At 47.7% G+C, this 27,349-nt stretch overlaps 1 protein-coding gene across 1 annotated transcript in view; it reads left to right on the top strand.

Annotated features, from left to right (window-relative positions):
* The window catches only part of TIMM50 (translocase of inner mitochondrial membrane 50), a 395,791-nt gene extending 372,680 nt beyond the window's left edge, over positions 1–23,111 (top strand). Inside the window, exons 10-11 of the mRNA XM_086938707.1 lie at positions 21,628–21,734; positions 22,518–23,111. Of these exons, the coding sequence (XP_086794833.1) occupies positions 21,628–21,734; positions 22,518–22,619 (209 nt within the window). The 3' untranslated portion in view covers positions 22,620–23,111. The remainder of the gene's footprint in view (positions 1–21,627; positions 21,735–22,517) is intronic.
* Positions 23,112–27,349: the final 4,238 nt, after the last annotated feature.

Raw genomic sequence — 27,349 nt, 5'->3', positions numbered from 1 at the left:
CCGGTCCTGGAGTCGATACGACGCCGACGGGACACGGCCTGGAGGGCCTTTCCAGTCGGCCATCCTGTCACCCCTATAGCCCTGCGTGGCTTCCTGCGCTGACATCGGATGCGGCACCGAGCTCGACGCCCTGTCTACGTCTATTCCTCCCTGCATATTGCGGTTGGATCGCCGTCGGACAGCGCCCAGGCCGCATCCCCTCTGGAGGTCGTCGGCGTCGCTATAACACAGACTCTGCGTCGGTCAACACCAGTGCCAGCACCTACTCTCTTGCACGAGGTTGACGTTCCTCTGGACTCCCCGGGCCTAGCATTCCGTGGCCTTCAGATCAACATCATGCTCCTTCACTTTTACTCTCTAGTGGACAGGTTAGTCTCCAACCGTCTCCTACCAACAGATTATTGTCGCCCCCCAGAATGGCGACTGAGGCTAGTGCAGCTTACGCATGGGCTATTCACAGGGCGGCAGCTATTCTTCGAATTCAACCCCTTGTGGTTTCCCTGCCTTCTGATCCTTTATTGGATCTTCTCCACATGGAGCCTATTGAGGTGGAGCCTTTTGTTTGACATCCTGCTTGGCACCTGGGCGAGGCCCTCCTCTGGTGACCCTGTTGATCGGGCCATTGCTCACCGAAATCGTCCGGCCCCGGATGATCCACTCTGCCTGTCCCTTCACCCTAGAGCTCAGGGTCTGGTTGTTCAGGTGGCTTTTGACTTGCAGCCTTCTTCCGCTGTGCCGTTGTTACCTCCCACCAGGGAGTCTAGATGGTTGGACTCGTGGTCGTCAACTTTTTGCCTCTGCCAGTGCGAGCATCCATGCATTAAACACGTCTTACGTGTTTGCATGCGCTTCCTTTGCCCTTTGGGACTTAGTCGAACACCTTCTTCCTTCTCTTCCGGAAGGGCCACGGGCAGAATTACATTGCCTTCTTCTTGATGGCAGGGAAATGGGGTAATTTTTCCGTCGATCTTCCCTTGATGCAGCTGACTCTGTGGGTAGGGCACTTGCCCGGTCGGTTGCTTTGCGCCGCCATGCATGGCTGCGCGATAGTCGTTTCGCAGACAATGTTCCGGATGCTCTTCGAGATCTGCCATTCAATGGCGTGGACCTTTTTGACAGCCACGCTGATTCAGTGATTTCCTGCCTCATGTCTGGACTGCAGTGACTCTTGCAGCATGACTTTCTGCCTTATGGCATCCTTTTCTTCTGCATAGGCGATGTTACCTTGTTGGTTTGATTTTCAAAAAATGTCCTTGGTTCTTTACATAGTGCCCGGATAGTGTAGGTGGGTGTTCCGCCCTCAGTATTTGTTCAGTACAGCCGGACGGCTGGTTCTATGTCCAGACTTGTATGCAACATTAGCCCCCCGCCCGGGAGAAGCAATGGTCCCCCGCAAGACAGATGAGGAAATGGAGCCAGACACGATAGTGGAAACAGTCAAGACCAACCTAATGGTCCATGGACCCAAGAAGCGAGTATCCTGAAGAGAACACTCCCCTTGAGAGCGTTACAGCAGGTACCCATAGCAGAATTGTGGAAAACACCTGTGTCTTCCTTTCAGTCCTCTGAATGTGTGCTTTGCCCAAGAGGGCTCCCCTCGCAGGGGTTGAGACTTACCCTATGTGGGGTATTTGCTGGCTATTGGGTAGCTGCCTTAGGCTTGGTACGCTCCTATGGAGTCTTCCTCACAGACATCCTTCTGTGGGTCAGGCTGTCCTCTTTTTCTCATGTTCTGCGATCCAACGTTAGCATCTCTCTGTTGCATTTTCGGTTACAGTTGGCTACAGTGTCTGTAGTATTTCGGGGCCTCAGTAAGGTTCCTTACCGTTGAAGGACTGGGTTCTTTTGGACCCAGCGGTGCCAGGGCACAACACCTGAAACCTTCGTGGGTAACCTGCTCCGGCGTACAAGTCACAGAGACACGGGACACTTCCTTCGGCGTCAAAGAGTCGAGGTTTATTTACTGCAGGGAACACAGAAGTCACAGGAAGTACATCGAGTGTAGTTCGGGGAGACTGCTTCAAATTGTATTTGTGGATCGCTCCTTTTATACAGTTTTTACCCATAGGATAACATGATACACAATAGTTTACAACCTGGTTCCCACAAGTCGCTCTCAGAGGGGTCGCTTAGATCACTTTGAAACACACAAGGTCCGGATCATAAGTGCGGAAACATTTGGCGGGTCCCAACTGTAAAAACCCATCTTCCCACCATTATCAAATTCCAATCAGCAGTAAAGTAGATCGAAATAGGAACAAAGACAGGTGCAGAGGAAGACGGAGACAGTAGGGAGATCGGAAAGGGTGTAAAAAAAAAGGGGAGGTATCGAGAAGCACGAGATACAGGCATCAAAGGGACGTGCCTAATGAGATGCACGGCTGAGACAATAAGCCCGTACGGTAAGATGAGCCTCGAGCGGCGTCATCTGCCTTACAGCAGCAACCCCCTTGTCATAAAGACACTTTCAAAGAACATGTGTCTTCCGCAAATATCTTGGGAGTCCCAGGGTCGCGAAGCGGACAGCGTCCGTTCGCTGGCTACTTGAGGGCAAGAGACAAAATGGATGCCGTATCCAAGATGGAACCCGTGGGTACAGATGAAAAACCCACATAACAAACGAACGGTTTAAGTTAGCACAGCGAAACTGCGCACACCTACTAAACTCGTCATTTGCGGTTCATAGATACTAGACTCGACCATATTCGTACGAGTCGAAAACACCACTTACAATTTTCACGGAACCTCAGACGCTCCTTTTGCCCTCATGTAGGCAAGCACTAGTCGGAATCATATTCGATATTCATCAGACCATCAAGATGTCGTTGTAGCATAGCTCTGTCCGATCGAGTCCCCTTGGTAACAGATGGTTGTCTCATACACGTTGTAGCACAGAGGCCACATAAGGCAGGACCACACTGCACGCAAAGGCAACACGTGAACAGGAACACTACCACAACCCCGATGATCGTCAGAATCTTCCAACCCCAAGTCGACATCAGGCCCCAAAACCAACCAAGTAGCGTCCAATCCCCTACATCCACGTGTATGGATTCGGAGATCTTATGCAACTTCGAGATGGCTTGATAGACAGTAGGAGCATTATCTGGAATGAAAATGCAACAGCTCGAATGGATCACTTTACATACCCCACCGCGATCTGCTAAGACAACATCTAAAACCATACGGTTTTGTAATGTCATAAGTCTCTCCGCCTGAAGTTCTGTGGTGATATTACCAAGGGCACTGGCAGTAATATTAGCTGTCGATTCTACCACTCGAGTCAAATGTCTCAGGTTCCTACTATTAACCATAGGTCCCCAAAACGGGAGGAAACCCTTGAAAAAGTCTCCTGCCTCTTGACCGGCAGTATCCTCTTCGCTAATTACGCCTCGTACAACTCTAGTCTTATGATAATCGGCATCTACAGTAAACGTCGGAGGCAACAGATTTGCAACGAAACATGAGCCCATGAAGTCTGCGGGCAACCATGTGTATGCACGATCATGACAGATAAAGTATGTACCCTTGGCAGCCAGAAACACAGGGGACGGGGACATTGGCAGGACGTAACTTTCAGTGCAAGCACTTGCTCCAAGTGAGGCTTGCGAGCCACGACCCACAAGACAAAGATTACCAGTGTGGGGTACGACCCATATTGGAGACGAGCTTTTAAGCTGCTTTTCATTAGTGAACATACTATATTCCCCTCTACTTAGGACCCTATAAGCTTGTACCTCTTCTTTAGGGATAAGAAAAGGATCATGGATCTCATCTTCCATATCCTCTATAGCCATCGATAGCAGCCTCTGATACGAGGTAGGACCAAAGTTGGGGGAACGTTGTTCTTGCGTGGGGTGGAAACCCAGTGCGCTTCGAAACATTGTTTGGAATGCTCGAGCTGACCCTTGGGAACTATACGGTAACACCAGATATGGAATTCCCTTACCCGTAGTATGTGGCATCAACCCACACACCCAACAATTAGTAGTGTTAACCACTAACTGATGCTGATGGAGGAGCTGGATAAAGGAATTATTGCGGAATTCTACACGTCTTGCCTGTTCGTGTTCTGGTAACATATGAAAGGAATGAGGAGAAGCAGTAGAAGTAAGGTTAGGGTAAGGAGTAGGAGTAGGAGTAACAAGGAAAAAGTAAGACATAGTGTAATACACCCCACCCGCCAAAAATGCAGAAGCAGTCAAAAACAAAACAAACAATTGGGATACAAAACATTTCGTACGACTAAGTTTCTGCAGCTTGACTCTATACGCCTGAGCTCCTTCCAAATCATTCAGCTTCGAAAATGCCATTTCCCTACGACCGTCCGCAACGTTTCTTGACGCACTTCGTTCTGTGCAGCAATAGTCAATCCCCAGGAGTTCCTAGGAACCGACGGTCGTTAACCTAGCGTCAAGACCTACTGTCCAGAAGGAAGTACGCGCGCGGCCCTACGGCCCTCAATACACAATATGTATTTATTTAGCACAATATTTCTCAGCTGTGGAAGGAAAAAGATATAAAGAAGAAGCTTGATATATATATATATATATACAAAACAATTTTCAATGATACGAATGTTCAAAATTTGATTATGGGAAACGAGGATATTGCAGTTATCAATTTCAGCAAAGCAAGAAAATTTTATTTGTCCTTAGTGTGAGATCGCAAAGAATATCGATGTTTCCCTGGACGTGTCTGCTCGTCGAACAAAGGATCTGTTGAAGAGACAGCGTCCTGCTGATCAGTTCGTTGATCTGGTCTTGAGTCTTTTGCTGACAAATGTTCAACAGTGGCTTTCTGCTGCGCTGAGGGTTCTCCAACAAGCTGTGCGTCGCTAAAAGGTACAAACGCCGGCAATGTTTCCGTTTCTGTTGACGCAATGCCTTTCCTTATCCACGGGTCTGCCGGCAAAGGAATAGGGACTCGCTTACAATGGGTAGCATGTACCCAATTTTTCCGCCCCTCAAGACGAACGGCAGTCCTCGTGGCCAGGAGCACCTGGTAAGGTCCGGTGAATCGGGGGTCCAGATTGTTTTTTCGTGAGAAGTTACGAGTAACCACCCAGTTCCCGGGCTGGAGCTGGTGGCCTGGACCCTCCGTCTGCGTCGGCAAGGCGTCGTACACCTGTTGATGAATTAACCTCAGTTTAGCAGTCAAGTCATGTAAGTAATCAATCAACATCGGAAACTCAAGATCAGAGAATATTCCTGGCCTAGGAACCCCCCACACATTCGCAGGACGGCCGAACACTATTTCATAGGGACTAAGCCCTATTCGGGAGTGTACAGTCGCCCTAGTTGACAGTAATGCTAGAGGCAAAGCATCAGGCCACGAAAGTCCAGTCGTAGCCTGAATCTTCGCTAATTTTAGTTTAAGGGTGCCATTGTACCCTTCAACCAATCCAGCTGACTGGGGATGATTGGCGCTATGGAATTTCTGATTGATTCCAAGGCCCTTACACACACTCTTCATCACACTTCCAACAAACTCACTTCCGTTATCTGACCACACGACTCTAGGCATTCCATACCGAGGAAAGTATTCCTTCAGTAGGATTTTCGCAGTAGACAAAGCAGTATTGTCTTTGAGGGGATAGGCCTCAATCCATCGGGAGAATGCGCAAACCACAACCAAAACGTATTTCAGGTTATTGCATCGCTCCATATGGATGAAGTCCAATTGGATCACCTCAAAGGGATACGAGGGAGGAGCAAAACTGCCAGGAGGAGTTGGGGTTCCTTTGCCAGGATTGTACATTATACACACCATACAATTCTTCACCAAACGTTCTGCACACTTAGTAATTCCATCATTCTTCCACACATCAGCCAGCAACTTGCAAATACCTTTCGCGCTAATATGTGCTAATCCATGTGCCATTTGCACAACGGCCAGTACATACGCATCAGGCAACATCCATCTTTTCTGATCCGACAAATCAATCCAGCAACCATTCACATCCAACCTTCCCGTACTTTCTTTCCACTTCATCTTTTCAGTGTCGGTGGCCTCATTCTGAATTGCTTTCACACTCTCTATAGTATTTTCACACATACTTGATTCTGTAGGCCACCTAACCGAACTCGTCACATACATTCGAGTGCTAAGGTTCCGAGCAGTCTCCTTAGCAATCTCATCTGCAAACGCATTACCACGACCAACATCATCCGTCACTTTACAATGCGCACTACACTTAACAATTGCAACTTGAGCAGGCAAAGTCAATGCATCCAAAAGATCGTTCACAAGCTGGCCATGCTGTATTTTCGTGCCATGCGACGTCAAGAAACCACGCTCTCTCCACAACCGTCCAAAACTATGCGCTACACCGAAAGCATACTGACTATCGGTGTACACATTCACACGTTTACCTTTTGCTAATACACATGCTCTAGTGAGAGCAATCAGCTCTGCAGCTTGGGCAGAATTCTGATTCAATCTCGCAGTCTCAACAACAGTATTCAATGTCACCACAGCATAAGCAGTAGTCACATCACCATTTGGCAACTTAAAACATGACCCATCCACATACAGGGTGCCATCCGGGTCTTCCAATGGGGTGTTTTTAAGGTCCACACGACCTTTTGTTTCCTCTTCCGTCCGCAAGTAACAGTCATGTTCTGCTACTTCATCTGACTCTGCACTAATTGGTAACAAAGTTGCCGGATTTAGGACATTACAACGTTTTATCTGAATGTGGCTTGCCAAAAGCGTCAATTCGTACCCAGATAACCTCGCACTCGTCAAGTGCTGAGTTTTCGTACGATTCAAAAGAGTATCGACTGCATGCGGAACCATCACCGTAAGCATATTATCCATGACCAATCCTGCTGATTGTCGGATGGAGACCGCAGCTGCCGCAGTTGCTCTCAAACAACTCGGCAACGCTCTAGCTACTGGGTCTAAAGTCGAGGAAAGATATGCACATGGACGTTGCTTACCACCAAAAGGTTGTGTTAGAACACTCAAAGCACAACCTTCCCTCTCGTGAACATATAACGTGAACGGTTTACTGTAATCAGGGGTACCTAACACAGGAGCCGAGCACAATGAATCACGTAATTCAGAAAAACTTTTCTGACATTCTTCCGTCCATGGTAAAGGAGTCGAAACATCCTTGCACGTAAGAGCCACCAATGGTTTCGCTAGCAATGAAAAATTAGGAATCCACTGCCTGCAGTACGACGTGATACCTAGAAAGGCACGCACATCTCTTTGGGTTTGTGGCACAGCCATGCGCGCAATCGCTGCAATTCTCTCTGGGGTCAATCTCCTTCCCTCCTTTGACAATAAGTGACCTAGGTAGGTTACTTCTTGACAACAATATTGGAGTTTAGAAGGTGACACCTTGTGATGTAACTCACAGAGATGTTGCAGCAACGACACTGTAGCGATTTTGCAGATGTCCTGAGTATCAGCAGCCACCAATAAGTCGTCGACGTATTGGATTAAAGCCGCACCAACCGGCAACCTAAACGCATCTAGTTGACCCTTCAAAGCTTGACTGTAAATCGATGGACTTTCACAGTAGCCCTGAGGAGCGCGTTTGAACCGGAAGCTACGTCCACCAAGAGAGAAACCGAAAAGGTCCCTACTCTCTTCGGCAATCGGGATGCTGAAAAACGCATTTTTCAAATCAATCACCGAAAACCATGAAGCAGTAGCTGGAATCAGAGTCAGTAGCGCCGTGATGTCAGGCACAACAGGGAATTGAGGAACCACAATTTTATTTACCTCCCGTAAATCGATAACAAAACGATAAACAGGCGGTTTGGTAGGATCAGTACGTTTAAGAATGGGCAGTACAGGACTATTGCACACGTTTCCCCGAGTCTCTTCAATGACATCTTTCTCGATCAAATCATAAATGATCGCTAACAAAGCTCGTTCACCATCAAGGGAGATACGGTATTGGGGAATACGTGGCAATCGCACATTAGATTTCAACTGAACAACGTAAGGGGAGATATCAAGTAGGCCCACGTCATTTGGACCCGTCGCCCACAAAGATGCAGGAAGAGAACTCAATTCCGGTGGAAGCTTATCGAGAGACAAGTACATGGGAGAGACTACCCTCTCTCCTAACGTAAGCTTTACACCCGCAGGAGAACAATACAAAGTTGCATACAAACGTTTGAGCAAATCCAGACCCAAAAGATTTTCGCCACAACCAGTAGACAAAATCAATGGAGCTTCGAGCTCACGAGGCCCAATTTTAAGGGGCAAAGGGCGCGAAACTGGATTGCTAACGGGGGCGCCAGAGAATCCAACGGAAACATTTGTTAAGCCAGACAAAGGTGCGCCAGGGAGTTTCGAATGGATGATAGAACTTTTCGCTGCACCAGTGTCCAACAGAAAAGGCTCAACGACGCCCGATGTAGCAACTGCGACGTAAGGCCCTCTCTGATCAACCGGAACTGATACCACTCCCTCTCCTTGTCTTTGGCTGTCCTAGTAATTACTATCGTCAGTTCCCTGATCGACGTAATAATCGTCTACATTGTACTGCGCAGATCGTCCTTGCGATGATCCACGTTGATCGAAACAGTTATTAGAATTTGGTGAATGGTCAGAGCGATCATTGTGAGCACCACGACCTCTACCACGCGATGCGTGCTGTGCACCACCACGGCCTCCTCTAGACGAATTACCACCACTACGGTCATTTAAAGCAGGACAATTGAATTTAATGTGTCCCTCCTGTCTACAATAAGCACATTGGTTGTACCCTAATGAAGATCTCTGGAAAGAAGAATCATTACGCGACTGCGATCGATTCGATTGCGACTGTGATCTATTCTGCTGAGGCGCATTCTGATTAGAACGCGGCGGATACGCTTGTTGTAACAACACTTTAGTTTTTAGCTCTTTCGTCTTTTTATCAGCACGGTCATTTTCCTCTTTTTCTCTATTCTCGTAATATTGTGCCGTAGCCAATATCTGAGCTGAGGTAGAAACGGCCCATGCACTCTCTGAATTCCTTAATTTATTGCTCAAGTCGGGCAATAAGTTTGACACAAACTTATCCACAAACAACCTCTGTCCACCCTCAGTACCCATATCCTGTCCACTATGATCAATGAATGCTTCCTCAAACCTCGTAAAGAAATCGGAAACACTCTCATCTTTCTTCTGCTTACAGGCTGACAACTTGTCCCAATTTACCCTCATAGCTGGCATAAGCGTTTTCATTAATGCAATGATTCGCTGAGGAAGAGCAGCAATCAGCTGATCAGGCTTAGCGCCACCAGCTTGCAACCCATCTGCCGCTACAATGGCCGCCCAAGTACCACCTAGTTCGTTTGCGTGATTCTCCTGACGAATCTTCGCCCATACCGGTTGCGGTACGACATTACCGAACAACATGTCGATATCGGCAAGATTCATTACCGTAGCATCCACAAGCTGCGATAATTCCTTATAATACCCTGCAGGATTTTTGCGAGGGTCAGGCAAAGATTGCTTCACCTGTAATACTTCCGATCTTTTCCATGGGAGGTGTATCCATACCCTCTGGAAAAATGGCGGAACCGGGGGGTTTGCCCCAGGATTACCTGGCATCCAAACTGGCGGAACTTCGCGCATAGGATATTGGCCAGACTCGGTTTGTTTTTCAATGTCCTCAACGAACAATGCATGAGGAATAGGAGCGGGACGAAGAGATAGCAACCGCTCAACAGCACGCCGGACATTAGTATCTACTATCAGTCCAGTTGCGAACTGAAGCCGAAGTTCAGACAGGGCGGTCAGCACCTCGTCAGGCGCATTGGCCACTATCTGATCATGAAGGAACTTGCACATTTCGTCAAACACATATCTCTGAGTTGGTATGTTGAATTGATCAAACGTTTCGAGGACAACACGAGGTGGATTTCTAACAGGGTTTATCATCCAACCCATCGCCATATTGTATAGCGCAACACGTTCTCTATTACCAGGAAGCTGGCTACGTCTCTGAGGACCATCAGAACCAGCAGACCCAAAAACAGGTCCGAGCGACTGAAAGAAGTTTGTCGCAAGGGGAGAATCACGATTACGAGTAGAGGGAGAAGAATAAGACACAGGACTAACAAGAGAAGGAGTAGAGACATTAACAGCAACAGGGGTTAACAACACAGGAGCAGTAGCGGGAACAGGAGTATGTGGAAGCGGAGGAGCAGTAGGAATAGAAATAGGCAAAGGAGCAGGAACAGGCGGAAGAGCGGGTGCAGGTTGAGGAACTGGTGGAGGAATAACAGGTGGAAGAACAGGTACGGCAGGGACCACAGGAGCTGCGGTACCCTGTACGTACGGAGGTGGCGACTTCATAAGATAAGACATTAAAGAATCCTCAACTGCCTCTTCCTTCTTATCCGACTCCGTAGGCAAAGCAGGATAGCATTTGTCTATGGACATACGCTGTAATCTCTCAAACACTTCCTTATCCTTATCCTCCTTATCACGCTGAAACTGCTCAGCTTTCTTCACTATAATAGCAACAGTATCTCGCTGACTACGTTTATTTTGTCTGATCTCTTTCTGTCGGGCTTCTTTGCGCCAGAACCGAAAGGCATCAAACATGGCCGGCCTAGATTTACGTTCGAACAACTTTATTTCCAAATTATCTAAGATCGACGCTTCGAAGCTACCGTGAGGTGGCCAACGAAGATCGCCGTCTTTCTTGGTATATTTAACCCAATAATCGTTAAAAGCAATCGGGCCTAGCCCATGTTTGCTATATAAATCATAAGTAGGAGTTCCAACCGGAGGTATCGGACACGAATCCTCCAGCAGGGACTCCGCACCACAAGGTCTAAAGCAACTGAACAAAGTACTGCGACCAGGCATCTTGCACACTAGCCGAGTTTCACAAACTTCAAGGGTTACGGGATTTCGGGATTTACCAAGTCCCAGCAAAGAACTAAACCCTCGGTCTTTGGCGGCTGCAGTCGTCAAACAAATACAACAACAACAAAGTACGCTAGCAAAGTGTCACCGACAAAAACACTCACACAGCGTGTACAACAAAGACACCCGCTAAAGCGTCTACAACAAAAACACTCGCTAAAGTGTTTACAACAAAGAACTCTGGGAGCGACCCACAAATACTTAACTCAAAGATCAATGGCGTCCTCAGGAAGGCCCGTCAATCGTCTCGCTATACCAAGGTCTACGCCAGGCGCCAAAACAGGTCTACAGTCAGGGCAGCAGTCCGTTGCAGCCGTTAGGAGGCGGGAATCTTCGCGGGAAAAGTCTTCGGGCCACTTATTTCGACAACAGGATCGATGAAGCGGGGTGCACCTTCCCTCGGAGATTTCACACGAAGTTCCTCACGATCGTCGGGCTTGGACCGGTACCACTGATGCAGCCCCACGTTGGGCGCCAACTGAAGGACTGGGTTCTTTTGGACCCAGCGGTGCCAGGGCACAACACCTGAAACCTTCGTGGGTAACCTGCTCCGGCGTACAAGTCACAGAGACACGGGACACTTCCTTCGGCGTCAAAGAGTCAAGGTTTATTTACTGCAGGGAACACAGAAGTCACAGGAAGTACATCGAGTGTAGTTCGGGGAGACTGCTTCAAATTGTATTTGTGGATCGCTCCTTTTATACAGTTTTTACCCATAGGATAACATGATACACAATAGTTTACAACCTGGTTCCCACAAGTCGCTCTCAGAGGGGTCGCTTAGATCACTTTGAAACACACAAGGTCCGGATCATAAGTGCGGAAACATTTGGCGGGTCCCAACTGTAAAAACCCATCTTCCCACCATTAGCAAATTCCAATCAGCAGTAAAGTAGATCGAAATAGGAACAAAGACAGGTGCAGAGGAAGACGGAGACAGTAGGGAGATCGGAAAGGGTGTAAAAAAAAAGGGGAGGTATCGAGAAGCACGAGATACAGGCATCAAAGGGACGTGCCTAATGAGATGCACGGCTGAGACAATAAGCCCGTACGGTAAGATGAGCCTCGAGCGGCGTCATCTGCCTTACAGCAGCAACCCCCTTGTCATAAAGACACTTTCAAAGAACATGTGTCTTCCGCAAATATCTTGGGAGTCCCAGGGTCGCGAAGCGGACAGCGTCCGTTCGCTGGCTACTTGAGGGCAAGAGACAAAATGGATGCCGTATCCAAGATGGAACCCGTGGGTACAGATGAAAAACCCACATAACAAACGAACGGTTTAAGTTAGCACAGCGAAACTGCGCACACCTACTAAACTCGTCATTTGCGGTTCATAGATACTAGACTCGACCATATTCGTACGAGTCGAAAACACCACTTACAATTTTCACGGAACCTCACCGTGCGACCTCTGCCTCGCCTGCCCTTCACAGGGGTGTTTATCATTGTCACAGTGCTCCTCTTGTCTATGATGGCTGCTCTTCTTTTGCCAGCCACTGTCCCTTGGGGCCCTTGTTCTGTTCAATTCAGGCACAGTTCTTTCATGGCTGACGCTCTGTCATCGTTTTGTGCCAGGGAAACAGCCGCTGTGCGGCACGCTCTTAGTGTTGGCGCAAACTGGCAGTGCACCTTAGTATGATTGCTATCATAGGGTGTTTGGGTTGTTTTTAAAGGTGGTGTCTTCGACATCTACGTTTCTGCTGTACATTACCTTGTGCCCTCGATTTCTGGGCACTTTCCCCACAGGAGTTTTTCCACATTCCCTGCTGCCTTCCGCACAGGTGTTTTCCACAATTCTGCTTTGGGTTCCTGCTGTAACGCTCTCAAGAGTAGTGTTCTCTTCAGTATACTCGCTTCTTGGGTCCATGGGTCATTAGGTTGGTCCTGACTGTTTCCACTATCGTGTCTGGCTCCATCTCCTCATCTGTCTTGTGGGGGACCATTGCTCCTCCCGGGCGGGGGGCTAATGTTGCATACGAGTCTGGACATTGTCCTGTCCATTTCTGTTTCCATATGACTGTTGGTACTTTTTGCGTACCCTTGTGTTTTATTGTGTTACGCTTTATTTTTGCGCATATTTCTTACTCTATATCTGCTCTTTGCTCTTACACATCGGAGTTGTGCAGGCAAGTTCCTTCATGGAGTGTCCGTGGTCCTCAGCCCGACCTGCTCCTGCTATGAGCTCTTATGTGGGTGTCCAGCTTGCCTGGTACCCCTTTTTGCCGGTTGCCTTCTTGCTATTGCGTCTAGCATCTGGGCTGCTTACGTTACCTTACAGGAGGGTTTTTGCCATACTTCATGTGGTTCTAGCGTCCACACTGTATGCTTCTGTATCTTCCAGTCTTCCACTTTACTATCATTCTTACTGTAGTCCTGTTTGGGTGCTTCTACTGTTTGCTGTCAGCCCTTGCACATGTCTTGTGACAGAGCGACTATGTACTGGTGTGTCTATTGTTTCTAGTACTACCTGCACTTTTTGCCCATGGATCGGCATCCTGGCTGGTGCAGGTTTCAACAGTGCTTTTTTTCCACTATTGTGCATACTGGACCGGTGTGCGCTGACTCTGTCATTCCAGTTGTCATCTCTCTGGGTTTTACTTACGGTCAGCACACTGGATCCTGCGGATCCGTCGGACCCTAGGTTCAGTTCCATTTCTTTGCGAAGTCCTGCACTTTCCCTTTCACACCAAAATATATGGCAAATGTTTTCTTTTTCTCACCTGGTATACATACGGGGGTTTTCAGGCTGTTGTTTGACGGCTTGTGGTGCCTTTGCCTCCCAATGTTTTCCGCTCTTCTCTGAGCTTCATGGTCTAGTGTCGCTGCGCTGGCTTGCGGTTCCCACCCTGTTTCGTCACCTTGTTGACGGTTAAGTTCTCTCGGGAACTTGATGGGGTTCAGTCTCAGACCGCCTCCTCTAATGGGTATGGCTTTGGTATCTATTCTAAGTTAAGGAATCTGCGGCTAAATGTCTCTATCAGATGAACTAGTTACTTACCTTCGGTAATGATGTATCGGGTAGAGACAGTCTAGCCGCAGATTCCTTTACGCCCGCCCATACTCCCCGTTCTGCAAGGACATTTTCAGGTTGGACTTTTTACATTCGCCTCCCTCTGGGTGGCTTAACCCTTCTGCGTGGTGACATTTTTCACTTCACTCCGACACACAATGCTTCATTCTGTGTCATTGCTCTACTCCGCCCATTCTCATGATTTGACGGTATGCTCATGTCATGTGTCCTTTCCAACCCTAGGCCCTGGGTTGTCCAGTGTGGGATCTACTCATGTTTTCCCACCCCTGCTGTCCCTTTCTCCAACGCCTTGGGGTTTCTTACCTCCCCTGTGGTCCATTGGTTTGAAATCTTTTGGCTCTTCTGCATTCTATATGTCTCTTATTGGGGATACGACGTCCCTTTCGTGTGACGTCTTCTGGTGAATTGTCCTTGTTACTGTGTTCCGTACTTGTTGTCCTTCACAGTTAAACATTATGGTTGCAGACTTTCCGTCGTCTGCCAAGTTGTTTTTCACTTGCCCCAGTATTGGAACTTTCATAGATTCCCATGCTTTGTATCATTTCCCGTCGTCAGAATGGGAGCCTCGGTAGTATCACAACCATAGAAACAAAAGAGAAAAATAGGCCTAGGCCTCATCTCATTTTGTATCCTATCACCCTCTTTGTGTAAAAGAGACCAAACTTTTGTCAGGACCAATCAGAGCAGCCTCACCCCAAAGAACCTTCCTGAGAGAGCTCAGAGCGTCAGAGTTTTCTACTGCACGTTGTGCTAGGGAGTCTCCACTGAGCTCTGCTCAGTTTTCTCATTCTTACTAGTTATTTCTTCAATTTTTCTACTACAGTCAAGACATTTCTGACAAGGAGAAGGACTTATTCAGGTCCTGTGCGTCTTGTGGGAAGAAGCGACTTTTTGTAGAAGATAAGCATGAAAGCTGTATCTATTGCTTATACCCGGACCACAAGGCCACTGACTGCTAGATTTGTAGAACCTTCTCTACAAAAACACTTCGAGACAGAGAGGGCCGTCTATTGACCTGGCTCCAAAAAATGAAGACTCGTAAGGAGGTGCTCTTATCAGATGAAGAGGATTCAACATCTATGGCTTCCTCTCACAGATCCAAGAAGAGGGGTAGGTCTCCTTCTTCTTCTGCCGAGCCCCCTATCAAGGCCCCTCATAAGATCTCTGACAGGTCTGAGAGGGCTAGTCCCCTTAAATCTCCTCACGGAAGTGAAAAGGAGAGGCAGGGACAGGCTGCTGGATTGGTTACAGCCACTAAGGACAAAAAGGAGGTTTCTATCACTTCTCCTACGTCCAAAAAGGAAAAGACTGGTGAAAAACACTCTACGGTCAATCCAGGGACCGTGCCTGAGAAAAAACAGCGTCCGTCGACGACAAAAACATCAGGTACGTTGACGACGATTGCTTCTATGAAAATTCCCGCTGTTTCCTTGGCTCCGTCGACGGGATCGTCGTCGGTGGCGGTTTCGACGTCGACTACTTCGTCGTCGTTTAAGGTACCAGGTTCATCGACGATGACTTCTTCCTCGTCAACGATGATGATGTTCTCCGGGAAGGTGCTGTCGACGGCCTCGTCGTCGACGAAGACTATGTCGACGACAACGACTTCGACGACACTGATGGTGATGACGACGAGTTCGTTGACGAAACCGTCGACGATAATACCGTCGACGACGTCCAAGACTCCGTCGACGAGGTCCCCTGTGCCGTCGACGATTCCATCGACGATGCCGTCGACAACGGCTCCGTCGACGGGTCAAAAACTGGAATTTTCTATACAGAAGCTGAAGATTACACCTGAAATGACGTCTCCAAGACGGGTTTCGTCGCTTCCACCGACAATGCTTCTGGATGAGGAGGATGATCATGGAGGCCAATATGGGGATGCCTACAGTCCCTCAGATTTACATGTGAAATTGCAAGAGACTGACACAGAGGAATAGTATGAGCAGGCATATGATCAACAGGAGCATCACTATGTTCCTCAGGAGGGACGTCCACCAGGTTTAGGACAGGACATGGTGGCCATGCCGGCCTCTCTAGTCACTGATCTACAGATGATGCTGCAGGACTATAGAACCAGGTTTCCTTCGGAACCTTTAATGCAGCCTGCTCAACCTCCACCTCAGGTGTTGCCGCGAGCGCAACCAGTTGTCGTACTGCCTCCTTCGCAAGTGGTATCTCTCACGCCACCAGTGATCATACCAACGGTCCTTTCCCGGACATCGGATCCCGAGCCCGCCAATACCGCTCAGCAGGATAGCTCTTCTGATGATGAAGTACAGGAGGATCCAAAGAGCGTCAAAGAGGTTTGGACTACCAATTACAAGGGAACAGTCTGAATGTTTCCTGTATGACTTCAAAGAACAATACAGAAAATCGGTCAAATCCATTCCCATAATTGAGCATGTGTGGGATGAAGGAATAAAAATCATGCAAAATCCAGCTACTGTTATCCCGGTTCTTCCCAGGCTGGAAAAGAAATATAAGGCTCCGGAGGGCAGTCCAGCTTGTCTTCTTGGTCAGCCGAAGCCTGATTCAGTGATCTCACAGGCCGCTCAAAGCAAAATTAAAAACCCATCAACGCCTTGGACTACGCCTCCGGACAAGGACGGTAGGAGCCTGGATAACGTGGGAAAGAGGTTTTCTTCCATGGCCAGCTTGCTTGTTCGGGCAGCAAATGCTCTCGCCATTCTAGGCAGATACGATCGCCAGATGTGGTGTGACATGGAGCCATTTGTGGAACAACTGCCAGACTCCGCGAGGGAAGAGGCCAGGAGAATCCTTATGGAGGGAGAAAAATCTTCCTCCGAAGTAATCGACTGTGCTATGGATATAGCTTCCACGGTTTTTCGTGCCTTAGCAGGGTCAGCAGTGCTACGTCGTCAGGGCTGGCTGAGAGCCACCTGGTTTTGTCAGGAGGTCCAAAATAAGATCCTAGACCTCCCGTTTGATGGGGAAATGCTGTTTGGTAAGCATGTAGATGATGCCCTGCAAAGTATAAAGAAAGATACGGACACGGCAAAGTCATTGGGATCACTGAACTATCGTAAGGTCCCATTTAGAGGTGCACGAGGCAGAGGTTTCTCTTCTTAGAGGCAACACCCAGCAGAGATATTCCTCACAGTCTTCGCAGTCTTAAAAGACTCAATATTCGAATCAACGGCAGGGACAATTGGAGTCTTTCTCTCGCCAACCTCAGCGAGGGCGTCAGAACCGCCAGGGACGCGACAATGCCAAGAGGCAATAGCGGCCTCCTGGCTCTACCTACTGTTCCTTCCCTCCCAGTAACATCAGTGGGGGGCAGGATATCCTTTTGTCTGAACAGCTGGAAGTGTATAACATCGGACCAGTGGGTCCTGAATATTGTTCAGAGTGGCCATACGTTGGAATTCCAAGATCTTCCTCCAACAAGAGCTCAGGGCGCCAACCACACAAAACATCTGGGACTGCTCCACCTCGAAGCCCACCAATTGTTCATCAAGGGGGCAATAGAACCGGTACCTCTCTTTCAGAGGGGCAAAGGTTTTTATTCCAGGTTCTTCCTGGTTCGGAAGACAGCAGAGACTTGGCGCCCCATACTAGACCTACGAGAGCTCAACACTTATCTCATCAAACTCTCTTTCAGGATGGTCACTCTCCAAGATATTCTTCCTCTTTTGAACCCAGGCGACTTTATGACGTCTCTGTATTTACAAGATGCGTATTTCCACATACCGATACACCCAGCTCACAGACAATATCTACGCTTCACAGTGGGCAAGAGCCATTTCCAATTCAAGGTGCTTCCGTTTGGCCTTCGGTCTGCGCCACGGGTATTCACCAAAGTGTTAGCACCAGTAGCAGCTTTTCTACGAAAACAATCCCTGGAGGTTTTCCCTTACTTGGACGACTGGCTCGTCAAGGCTCCATCTTTCAAGGAAACTTCTCAAGCCGTTTCAACTTGCATCCAGTTGTTCAGTCACCTGGGCCTTCAGCTAAACGAACACAAGTCAGTTCTGCAGCCCTCCAGATCCACAAGGTTCCTTGGGGCCATTTTGGACACGACGCAATGCACAGCTCGTCCTTCGGAGGAGCGTCAACAAAAGTTGATCGGCTCGGCTCGCCAGGTGCTCACAAAGAAATGCCTTTCAGTCCGACAATACAAGTCCCTTCTCGGGTCGATGTCATCCTGCATACCATTAATACCGCATTGCAGGCTGTGAATGCGTCCTCTGCAGGAGGAGCTAGACAAACAATGGTGCCAGGCAGAGGGATCATTCAACGACAAAGTGTTTGTGACGCCACAAATGAGAACAGCATGCGAGTGGTGGCTAGTAAAAGGCAATATCGCAGAAGGTCTGACATTCAGGATTTCACCACCCCCCCCCCGATCATGACTACAGATGCCTCTTTGGAAGGCTGGGGAGCAGTGCTCCGAGAGCTTCAAGTCAGCGGACACTGGAGTCCAGACCAGCGCCAGTGCCATATAAATTTTTTGGAGCTGGCGGCCATTTGGTTGGCTTTGCAGGCTTTCCTTCCCAGAGTTCAAAATCAGACAGTGCTGGTCCGGACGGACAATACGACGGCCATGCATTACATCAACAAACAAGGAGGAGCGAAGTCGCAAACTCTGTCCAAAGAAGCTCGGAGAATCTGGGATTATGCAATTCTTCACAGAATCAATTTGAAGGCCGAACACCTGGCAGGTTCTCTCAATGTCACGGCGGATGCCCTGAGTCGCCAGACAGAGGTGAATCACAAATGGGAATTGAATCAGTCCATTCTGGAGGGTGTGTTCTCGGTCTGGGGGACACCGACCATCGACCTCTTTGCCTCTCCGGTGAACGCCAAATGCCAGTTTTACGCAAGCAAGGTTCACCATCAGGGATCTCTGGGGAACGCCCTTTCGATTGCCTGGTACGGCGCATTCTTTTACGCTTTTCCGCCAATTCCCCTCATCCCACGAGTACTCAGGAAGATGAAGGCGGAAGCTTGCAAGATGATTCTCATTGCACCGGCGTGGCCCCGGAAATTCTGGTTCACAGAACTCCTTCTACTCTCCCAGGATCATCCAATTCGCTTGCGACCAATTCCATCCCTATTATCGAGGAATCAGGGGCAGGTGTTCCATCCGGATCCAAAATCGCTGCACTTGACAGGGTGGCTCCTGAACACAGAGTTCCGTCATCTGAATCTCCCCAAGGAGTGTAGAGAAGTGTTGTCCCAGGCTCGAGCACCAAGCACTAATAAAACTTACAAGGCAAAATGGAAGAGGTTTTGCCTGTGGTGTCAAAGACAAGGTCTCCATCCTTACAAATCTCTGCCTCATCAACTTTTGCCATATATACTATCATTGGCTAGTCTGTGAATGTACATCTTGCAGCCATATCGAGGTTTCGGCGCAGTACTTCAGGCCCGTCCTTATGGTCCTCTAGGATTGTTAAACAATTCTTGAAAGGATTGTTTCGGATGTATCCTCCTGTTCGCCCTCCTCCGCCAGTTTGGCAGCTCAATCTTGTCCTGTCTCAACTCATGAAAGCTCCGTTTGAGCCGGTGCACAAGGCGGACTTGAAATTCCTGTCTTGGAAAATTGCCCTCCTCTTGGCTCTAACATCAGCGAGAAGAGTTAGTGAACTTCAAGCCCTCTCCATAGTGCATCCATTCCTTCAATTCAAGAAAGATGTCCTTATCCTTCGCACCAATCCGAAATTTATTCCGAAGGTGCCGTCTGAGTTCCACTTGAATGAACCTTTGATTTTAAAGTCCTTCTTTCCGCGCCCTTCTACGCCTGCGGAACGCACATTACATTCGTTTGGACGTTCAAAGATGCTTGAAATTCTACTTAGAACGCACACGACCCTTTCGAAAATCATTCCAATTGTTTGTGTCCTACAGCGCACCACGAAAGGGGTTTTCTTTGACAAAGAGTGGCATTTCCCGCTGGATCTCAAGTGCGATTCAATTCTGCCATCAGGAGGCGGGCAAGCCACTGGACAGAAAAGTCCATGCACATTCCACAAGGTCTGTGGCGTCGTCTGTGGCTCTTTTCTCTGGAGTCGCCATTAAGGACATATGCAGGGCAGCAACGTGGAGCAGTACTCAAACCTTCACGAAACACTACTGCCTGGAGTCTGCAGGACGAGACGACGCGGCTGTTGGTCAAGCAGTTCTGCTGAATCTTTTTCATTGAGAAGTGAGCTTTCCCTACAGTCCCTCCTTCCTGGTGAGCACATTTTGTTTCTTGTTTTGCTATGCTATAAGTATTGCTATATGGTTATGTGATGCCATGTATCTACAAAATGTGTCTTGGTGATTTACTGCTAGCTACTCTGATACAAAGCATGGGAATCTATGAAAAGTTCCAATACTGGGGCAAGAAAACTAGTTACTTACCTGTAACTTTGGTTTCCCAGTATTGGTAACTTTCATAGATTCCCATGCGCCCACCCTCCTCCCGTGGGAAAGCTCGGTCTTTTACAGAGATAGTGGCGGTTTGCACAACGGCTACGAAAATCTGAGGCTCTGAGCTCTCTCAGGAAGGTTCTTTGGGGTGAGGCTGCTCTGATTGGTCCTGACAAAAGTTTGGTCTCTTTTACACAAAGAGGGTGATAGGATACAAAATGAGATGAGGCCTAGGCCTATTTTTCACTTTTGCTTCTATGGTTGTGATACTACCGAGGCTCCCACTCCGACGACGGGGAATGTTACAAAGCATGGGAATCTATGAAAGTTACCAATACTGGGGAACCAAAGTTACAGGTAAGTAACTTGTTTTCATCTTCATCTGCCTCCAAGGGAGGTTTGGCCTTCACTTTTACGGGGTTGCTTCTCAGAGCGGTGCTCTGCTCTTTCCCTTCGCTAGTTTTTCAAGATACAGTGCCGGGCACTGTCCTTTATGGTCACCATTCGATGTCTTTTTTCATCATTTTTTCACACTGTTCCCGTATTCCCAGTTTTTGGTTGTGGCTCCGCGTTCAGGCGCGGAAAAGTTTTTCCAACGAAAACTGCAGTTAGTGCGCCGGGAGGGGCATATATGGCTCCGCTGACTTCACGCCCATGGACGACATCAGGGTGGACCGCAGAGGTGCTGCTGCGGAAAGTTTTCTGGATCCAGTCTGACACCTGGAGATATTCTAAGGAATTTGCGGCTAGACTGTGTCTCTACCAGATACAGCGTTGCCAAAGGTAAGTAGCTCGTTCAATAAGCATTGAGATGAACAGCAAAGTGTTGTCCTTCTCAGAAAGGTAAACGAGAATTGATCATGCAGGCATGGTTCGTTTTTTTAAGAACTCTTCAGATTTTAATGTCAAGCTGCAGTGGCTACTTGCACGGTTCCCTGTCTGCTTCATAAAGAATGGAGCTGGACAACTGTGCATTGATCCTTAAAGACGTACTTTTGGCATTGTAAGTATCCTAATTCAATGTGGGGTGTTAATGCATAATAGTTTTTAACATTACCCTTCACTCAACGTCTGCATTCAAATATTATCTTGCATCGATGGGTTCCGTTCTAAAGCACCTAGCTTTTAACGTGACATTGTAAATGTTTAAATTGCATTTCGTGCATCTCTGATTTGATGTAAAACATCACCAATATGACCTTGGTGGGATTTTCCTGTCACACATGCATAGGTATTGCCCGCTTTGTTCTGATTGTATAATCGTTGCTCTTGTTGTGATCCTCCCACTCTAATCAGCTACCCTTTTGCTTTTTCATCTATAGCCATTGCTTTAAGTGGAGTAGATGACGTCCGGAGTGTACTGGAGAATTATTCCCTTGAGGACGACCCCTTGGAAGCCTTCAAGCGCCGACAGACCCAGTTGGAACAGGTCTGGGATCCTTATGCAGAGTATTTGCAGGGGGAATAACTGAGCGGTGGAGAACTTAGGAAGAGTAAATCTTGCAGGCACCTACCACCCCACTGCTTTGTCCATATACATAGATCTGCCATGGTTTCATTTTATTTTAATAGGGAAAGCTGTAGGAGTTTTCTTGAAGATGTTATTTTAAACTAAATAGATTCTATGGTAATGCAAACCTTCTTGATACGGTGCTGTGCCAGTTAAATGTTTTCCTGACGATCTAGGAATCTGGATAATAAATGATGTTCTTATAGGGGTTTCTAAATGAAGGTGGTTGTTTTCCTAATGTATGAAGTTCTAGGAATTGTATGTGAAACTGCTAAGAGAATTTAGGTGCACGATTTCTGAGGAATTTTATTGAGACTTGTTTTAGATTCTGGGCGGTTCTAAGTCTCTGTGAATGGCTTATGTAAGTTAGGACAATTTAGAAATGCAGTGTGTTGCCCATGTTTAGGGAATTTTGCTTGGTTGAGAAACATTACCTTAATATACTAGTCCAAGGAATATTTTGAAATAATCCTCTGGGTCTGATACTGAAGGGCATTTTTTAAGTGCATATTGGGTGGATTGCTTTTTCGATCAAATTTTAAGTTTGGGGTAGAGGGACGAGGATTAATGTTTTAGGACTATGAATGGATTTTGCAACAACTCTTTATTGGTGGGAAGTTTTATTCCTTGACAAAAATGTTCTCTGTATTTTGTCCTGAGTAATGAATGCCGAGATTCACTCTTTTTAACACTTTTGTGCAGGAGGAACAGCAGCGGCTGGAGAACCTGTCGAAGAACAAGACACAGCCGTTCTTCCTAGGCTCCCTAACAAACCGTCTGTGGTCACGTTCCAAGCAGCAGTGATCTTGCTCTTTCTGTCCCACCCTCAAGTGGAATGCAGGATGCTTTTCCTGGTGGATGGAGACGAGGAGATGTCCTTTGGATTGAGGGAAAAGACTGCATATGGACATGTTTCAGTCTTTGTGGCATAACCACCTGTCGGACGGAGCCCACCAGGAATAGTATGGCCTACCTCTCAGCAGAGTTTTGAACTGCTGTTTCATTAAGGCATACCAGCCTCACGCTCTCTGGCCCACAGCAGTCCCATGATAAGGAGAAGGACCACCCACCTATCCTAAAAGCAACTATGTATCCATACACCATAGTAAGAAGAGAAAATATTAATCCTCAAACTGGCATGGTATCCCCCATTTGCAGAGGATGCTTCGTTGAAAGCACACGCTACAGTGTTTCTGTTCTTCATATAAATGTCATGTCTTGGATGCAGAGGACAATTTGGTTTCCCGATAAATTATTTTCAATGTGTACAGGAATAAAAACTATGGTTGGTGGTAACAGAATGTGTGGGCTGAGTGTTTTATCTGTTTGGTAGCTGCAAGAGACACTCCACTGGGAAGGGGGTGATTGCTATGAAACGGGTTGCATGACATTGTGCTGGATTCTCTGAAACATTAGGATAATCTGTGTCTTGCATAGGACACAGGAATCTCAAATCTTGCAGTGGAAAATGTTAATCATTAAAAGGTCGACATTTTTATGTAATCAACAGGCTGCTTTAGACCTCGATTACCTGCATAGGTTAGGAACATGCTCGAGAGAGCAGAGCGGTTATGTTATATCTCTGCTAGCATAGACGAAGGGGGACAGGCTTTAAGCCAGAAGTTCGGCAGCATCTGGTTAACTTGCCTATTGACGGGGAACACCTGTTCGGCCTGCAATTTGATCAGATGCTAGAAAAATCAAAGTGAACACAAACGGCCAAAGCCAAAGGTTCCCTACAGACCCCACCTATCCATGGCTCCTTTTGACATACAGAGTACCACTGAGGGGTGAAAACCACTTTAGCCGAGGCATTCGCCTCCTTCATCAGGCAACAGCAGCAACAGGGGGTTGGAGGGTACAAAAATAGTCACTGTAGAGGCAGGGTCAAAGGCACAGACCCTAGAGGGCCATGCCTGCAGAACAGTGACTCCTGCCTCCCACACTTTGTTCAGGTAAAGACTTCAAGGGATTCGACCAGTGGGTTGTCAATATCGTAGCAATTGGTTACTGCCTAGAACTTAGGCAAACACCCCTAAAATTCCCCCGCAGACACTCTCCCCGGAACATCAGCATCTGCATCAAGATGAGCTGTATGCACTACTTGGCAAAGGGGTCATAGAAACTGTTGCACCACAACCCTGGGGGAAAGGGGTTTACTTATACTTATTCCTTCCCAAGAAGAACCGGTCTTTATTGCCCATTCTTGACCTCGGGCCCCTCAACAAGTACATCCTGTCAGATCACTTTCACATGGTAACAATCCAGGATGCCATTCTGCTACTACAGCATGGCAACTTCATAACTGCTCTTGACCTGAAGAATGCATTCTTGCACATCCCCATCCACCCTGCACATATCAGATTTGTGGAAAGTGGTTAGCATTATCAGTTGAAAATGCTACCCTGATTAACCACAGCTCCCAGGGTAGTTACGTAGTATCTTGTTGTGGTAGCCGCTCACTTCAGAAGGGAGGGCGTCAATGTCGTCCCTTAGGCAATTGGCTGCTCTACCGCCGTGGAACAGCAATGCCCAGCACACACCCAAGCCACCATACATCTTACCACAGCATAGGCTTTATCAGTATTATAAAATTTCCTCTCCAGTCCTTCCTAGGGGCTATACACAGCACTGTTATGGGGAAAGCATACCCCAACCCTGCAAGGGTCCAAGCGTTCCAAGCACTGCTCACTCTTTTTCAGCCAGATTGTCGGGAAATGGTCAAGAGGTAATGCGCCTCCTCCTGCATTGCTATAATCCTACATGCCAAGTTACGTATATGTCAGTTGCAGGAGTGCCTAGAGCACAATGACCACAAGCGGAGGGCCATTGTGAGGATCTACATTTGATCTGGGGCAGCATTCCTCACTCCCTGCACAGATGAAATGCCAATAACCTATTGCAAGGCCAGCCCTTTTTGAACCCAGTGCCGCAGATGACCATAACAATGGACTCCTCACTTTCTGGTTGGGGCACAGTTATAGGAGCTGGCCATTCAAGGGCTTTGGATGTCTGATCGACATGGCCCCCACATCATCCACCTAGAATTGTTAGGCATCTAGCTAGCCCTCAAAGCGTTCCTTCCTCGCATCCAACACAAAGTAATACACAGTTGGACAGACAACACAACTGCCATGTTTTACTTCGAGAAACAGAGCGGCACTTACTCCTTGCAGTTGTCTGCTCTAGCCCAGGGCCTTTGGCAGTGGGCAATACATCAGAGTTAATCTACTCATGGAGTACCTACTGGAAGGAGACAATGACTTTGCAGATCTACTCAGCAGGATACAGCAACAAGTCCACAGTTTGGAACTCCACCCCAACTCCTTCTGTGCTTCCACTGTTAGGGGTTACCCCAAACACACCTCTTCGCCACCGTAGAAAACACTAAATGACAAAACCTCAACTCCAGGTTCCCACTCCCACGGTCCCTAGGCTCTTTCACTTCTTCAGTTTATGATTATCAGGCTTCGGCAAACATCTCTAACCCTCATCTTAGTTGCACCAACCTGGGCCAAATAACCCTGGTTCACCACTCTCCTGAACTGTCTGTAGTGCCTCACGAGAAGCTGCCCAATTGACCGGATCCCATCTCATAGAACCAGGGCACACTTGGACACATCAATCTGCCTTTAGAATGTCTGACCTTCCTTAAAGATGCGCGCAGGCCCAGAACCAGAGCTTGCTGCACACCCAAATTGAAAAGGTTCATGCACTACCTTTTCCCCAAACGTATTGACTCTTGCCAAGCAGCTGTCTGTTATCTGCTCCACTTGCAGAAGTCAAGAATTGCTTGCACTCCCATCAGGCTTCATTTGGCAGCTGTCCCTGCTTACCTTCAGAACAGAGAACATACTTTCTTTTTCAGGATTCCTGTGATGAAAGTCTTTTCTCTGCGGGACTCAAATGGATTATTCCTCCAAGGTTGCCACCCTCCGTATCATACTAGCTAGGGCTATGGGCCCACCCTTTGAGCTACTCCACTCCTTAAAGTTTCTTTTCTGGAAGGTAGCTTTTCTGGTAGGTATCAGTTCCTTCGTGTGTCAGTGAGCTTCAGGCTCTACCTCTTGAAGAACCCTTTTTCTAAGTACACCACAATAGAGTAGTCCTCAGGACAAAAACCCCAAGTTGCTTCCTAAGGTGGTCTCGAATTTACACCTTAATCAAACTAAAGAGCTCCCAATATTCTTCTCACATCCAGAGTCAGTAGCAGAACGAGCTCTCCACACATTAATGTTAAAAGAGCACTTATGTATTACGTTGACAGGACTAGATCCTTTCTTAAGAGACAACAGCTCTGCCTCTTCCTCCAACCTCACAAAGGGCATGTCTTCTCCAAAATAGTTATAGCACGCTGATTGGATAAATACATACAGACTTAAGCCAAACAAACTTTACCTGTCCCTCCCACACCCTACTCAACCTGTAAAAAAGGAGCTTCTATGGCTTTCTTGGGTAATATTCCTATAAATGACATCTGCAAAGCAGCTACTTGGTCTACACCCCACACTTTTACTAAACATTAATATGTGGTTGTTTTAGCTCACCAAAAAGCTAGAGTTGGGCAGGCTGTCTTGCGTACACGTCTTCTGCAAAATCTGCCGGCTAGCTACCACCCTGAGGGAGCACTAATTTTTAGTCTATGCACAGCATGAGTATCTACAGGTACATGTGCCACAAATGGAAAATGTTACTTACCCTGTAAGCATCTGTTTGTTGGATGGCTGCTGTAGATTCACATGCATGCACCCTCCTTCCCGGAAGCCTTTTGATGTTGCAGATCTTTCTTTCATCTTTATTATTCTTTCGTGTAGTCATCTTTTGTGTATCACTATGCTCCTTCTATATCTTTACCCTTCGTGCAGGAAAAACCAGTCTAACAGTGGAGTCAATGCCCATACTAAAGAGGATGATGGACGGAGTGTTGAACATTGCAAGCACTCACCCCCAATCAACTGATCTGGGTTTAATAAATCATCATTCTTTAGCTCACTCCGCTACCAGAGTTCAGACATGGCCATATGCAAATCAGTCTGACCCTGTGCCTCGTGAGAACAGTCCAGCCCTAACTGCCAAGCCATGTCTTCTCTGGACCGGAAACAAGCATACTGGGACCAGTTTCCGGCTAATCAGCCACCCTCAGCCGGGCTAGCTTGAATCCAGTGGCAAAGTGAACAAGGGACCCACGTCTGGGTATACCCTGCCAACTTAGGGCGAACAAAGCAAAACTAAAGGGGATGATTGACGGATTGTTGAACATTGCAAGCACTTTCCCCCCCCCCCCTCCCCCCCTCCCCCCCAATCAACTGATCTGGGTTTCATCCATCATCATTCTTTAGCTCACTCCACCACCCGATTTCAGACATGGCCATATACAAGTCAGTCTGACTCTGTGCCTCATGGGAACAGTCCAGCCCAAACTGCCAAGCCATGTCTGGAATGGCATGGTGAGCAAAAAAAACGATGGCTTTAGGCCCAGATCTCTGTACTGGGGTGAATGTATGACATTGTTCTGCATTCTGTCCATCAACTGT

The sequence above is a fragment of the Lissotriton vulgaris genome, chromosome 9 (assembly GCF_964263255.1).
Source record: "Lissotriton vulgaris chromosome 9, aLisVul1.2, whole genome shotgun sequence".
NCBI lineage: Eukaryota > Metazoa > Chordata > Amphibia > Caudata > Salamandridae > Lissotriton > Lissotriton vulgaris.
Note: the sequence above shows the minus strand (reverse complement) of the source record. Positions and strands in the feature narration are given on the sequence as shown.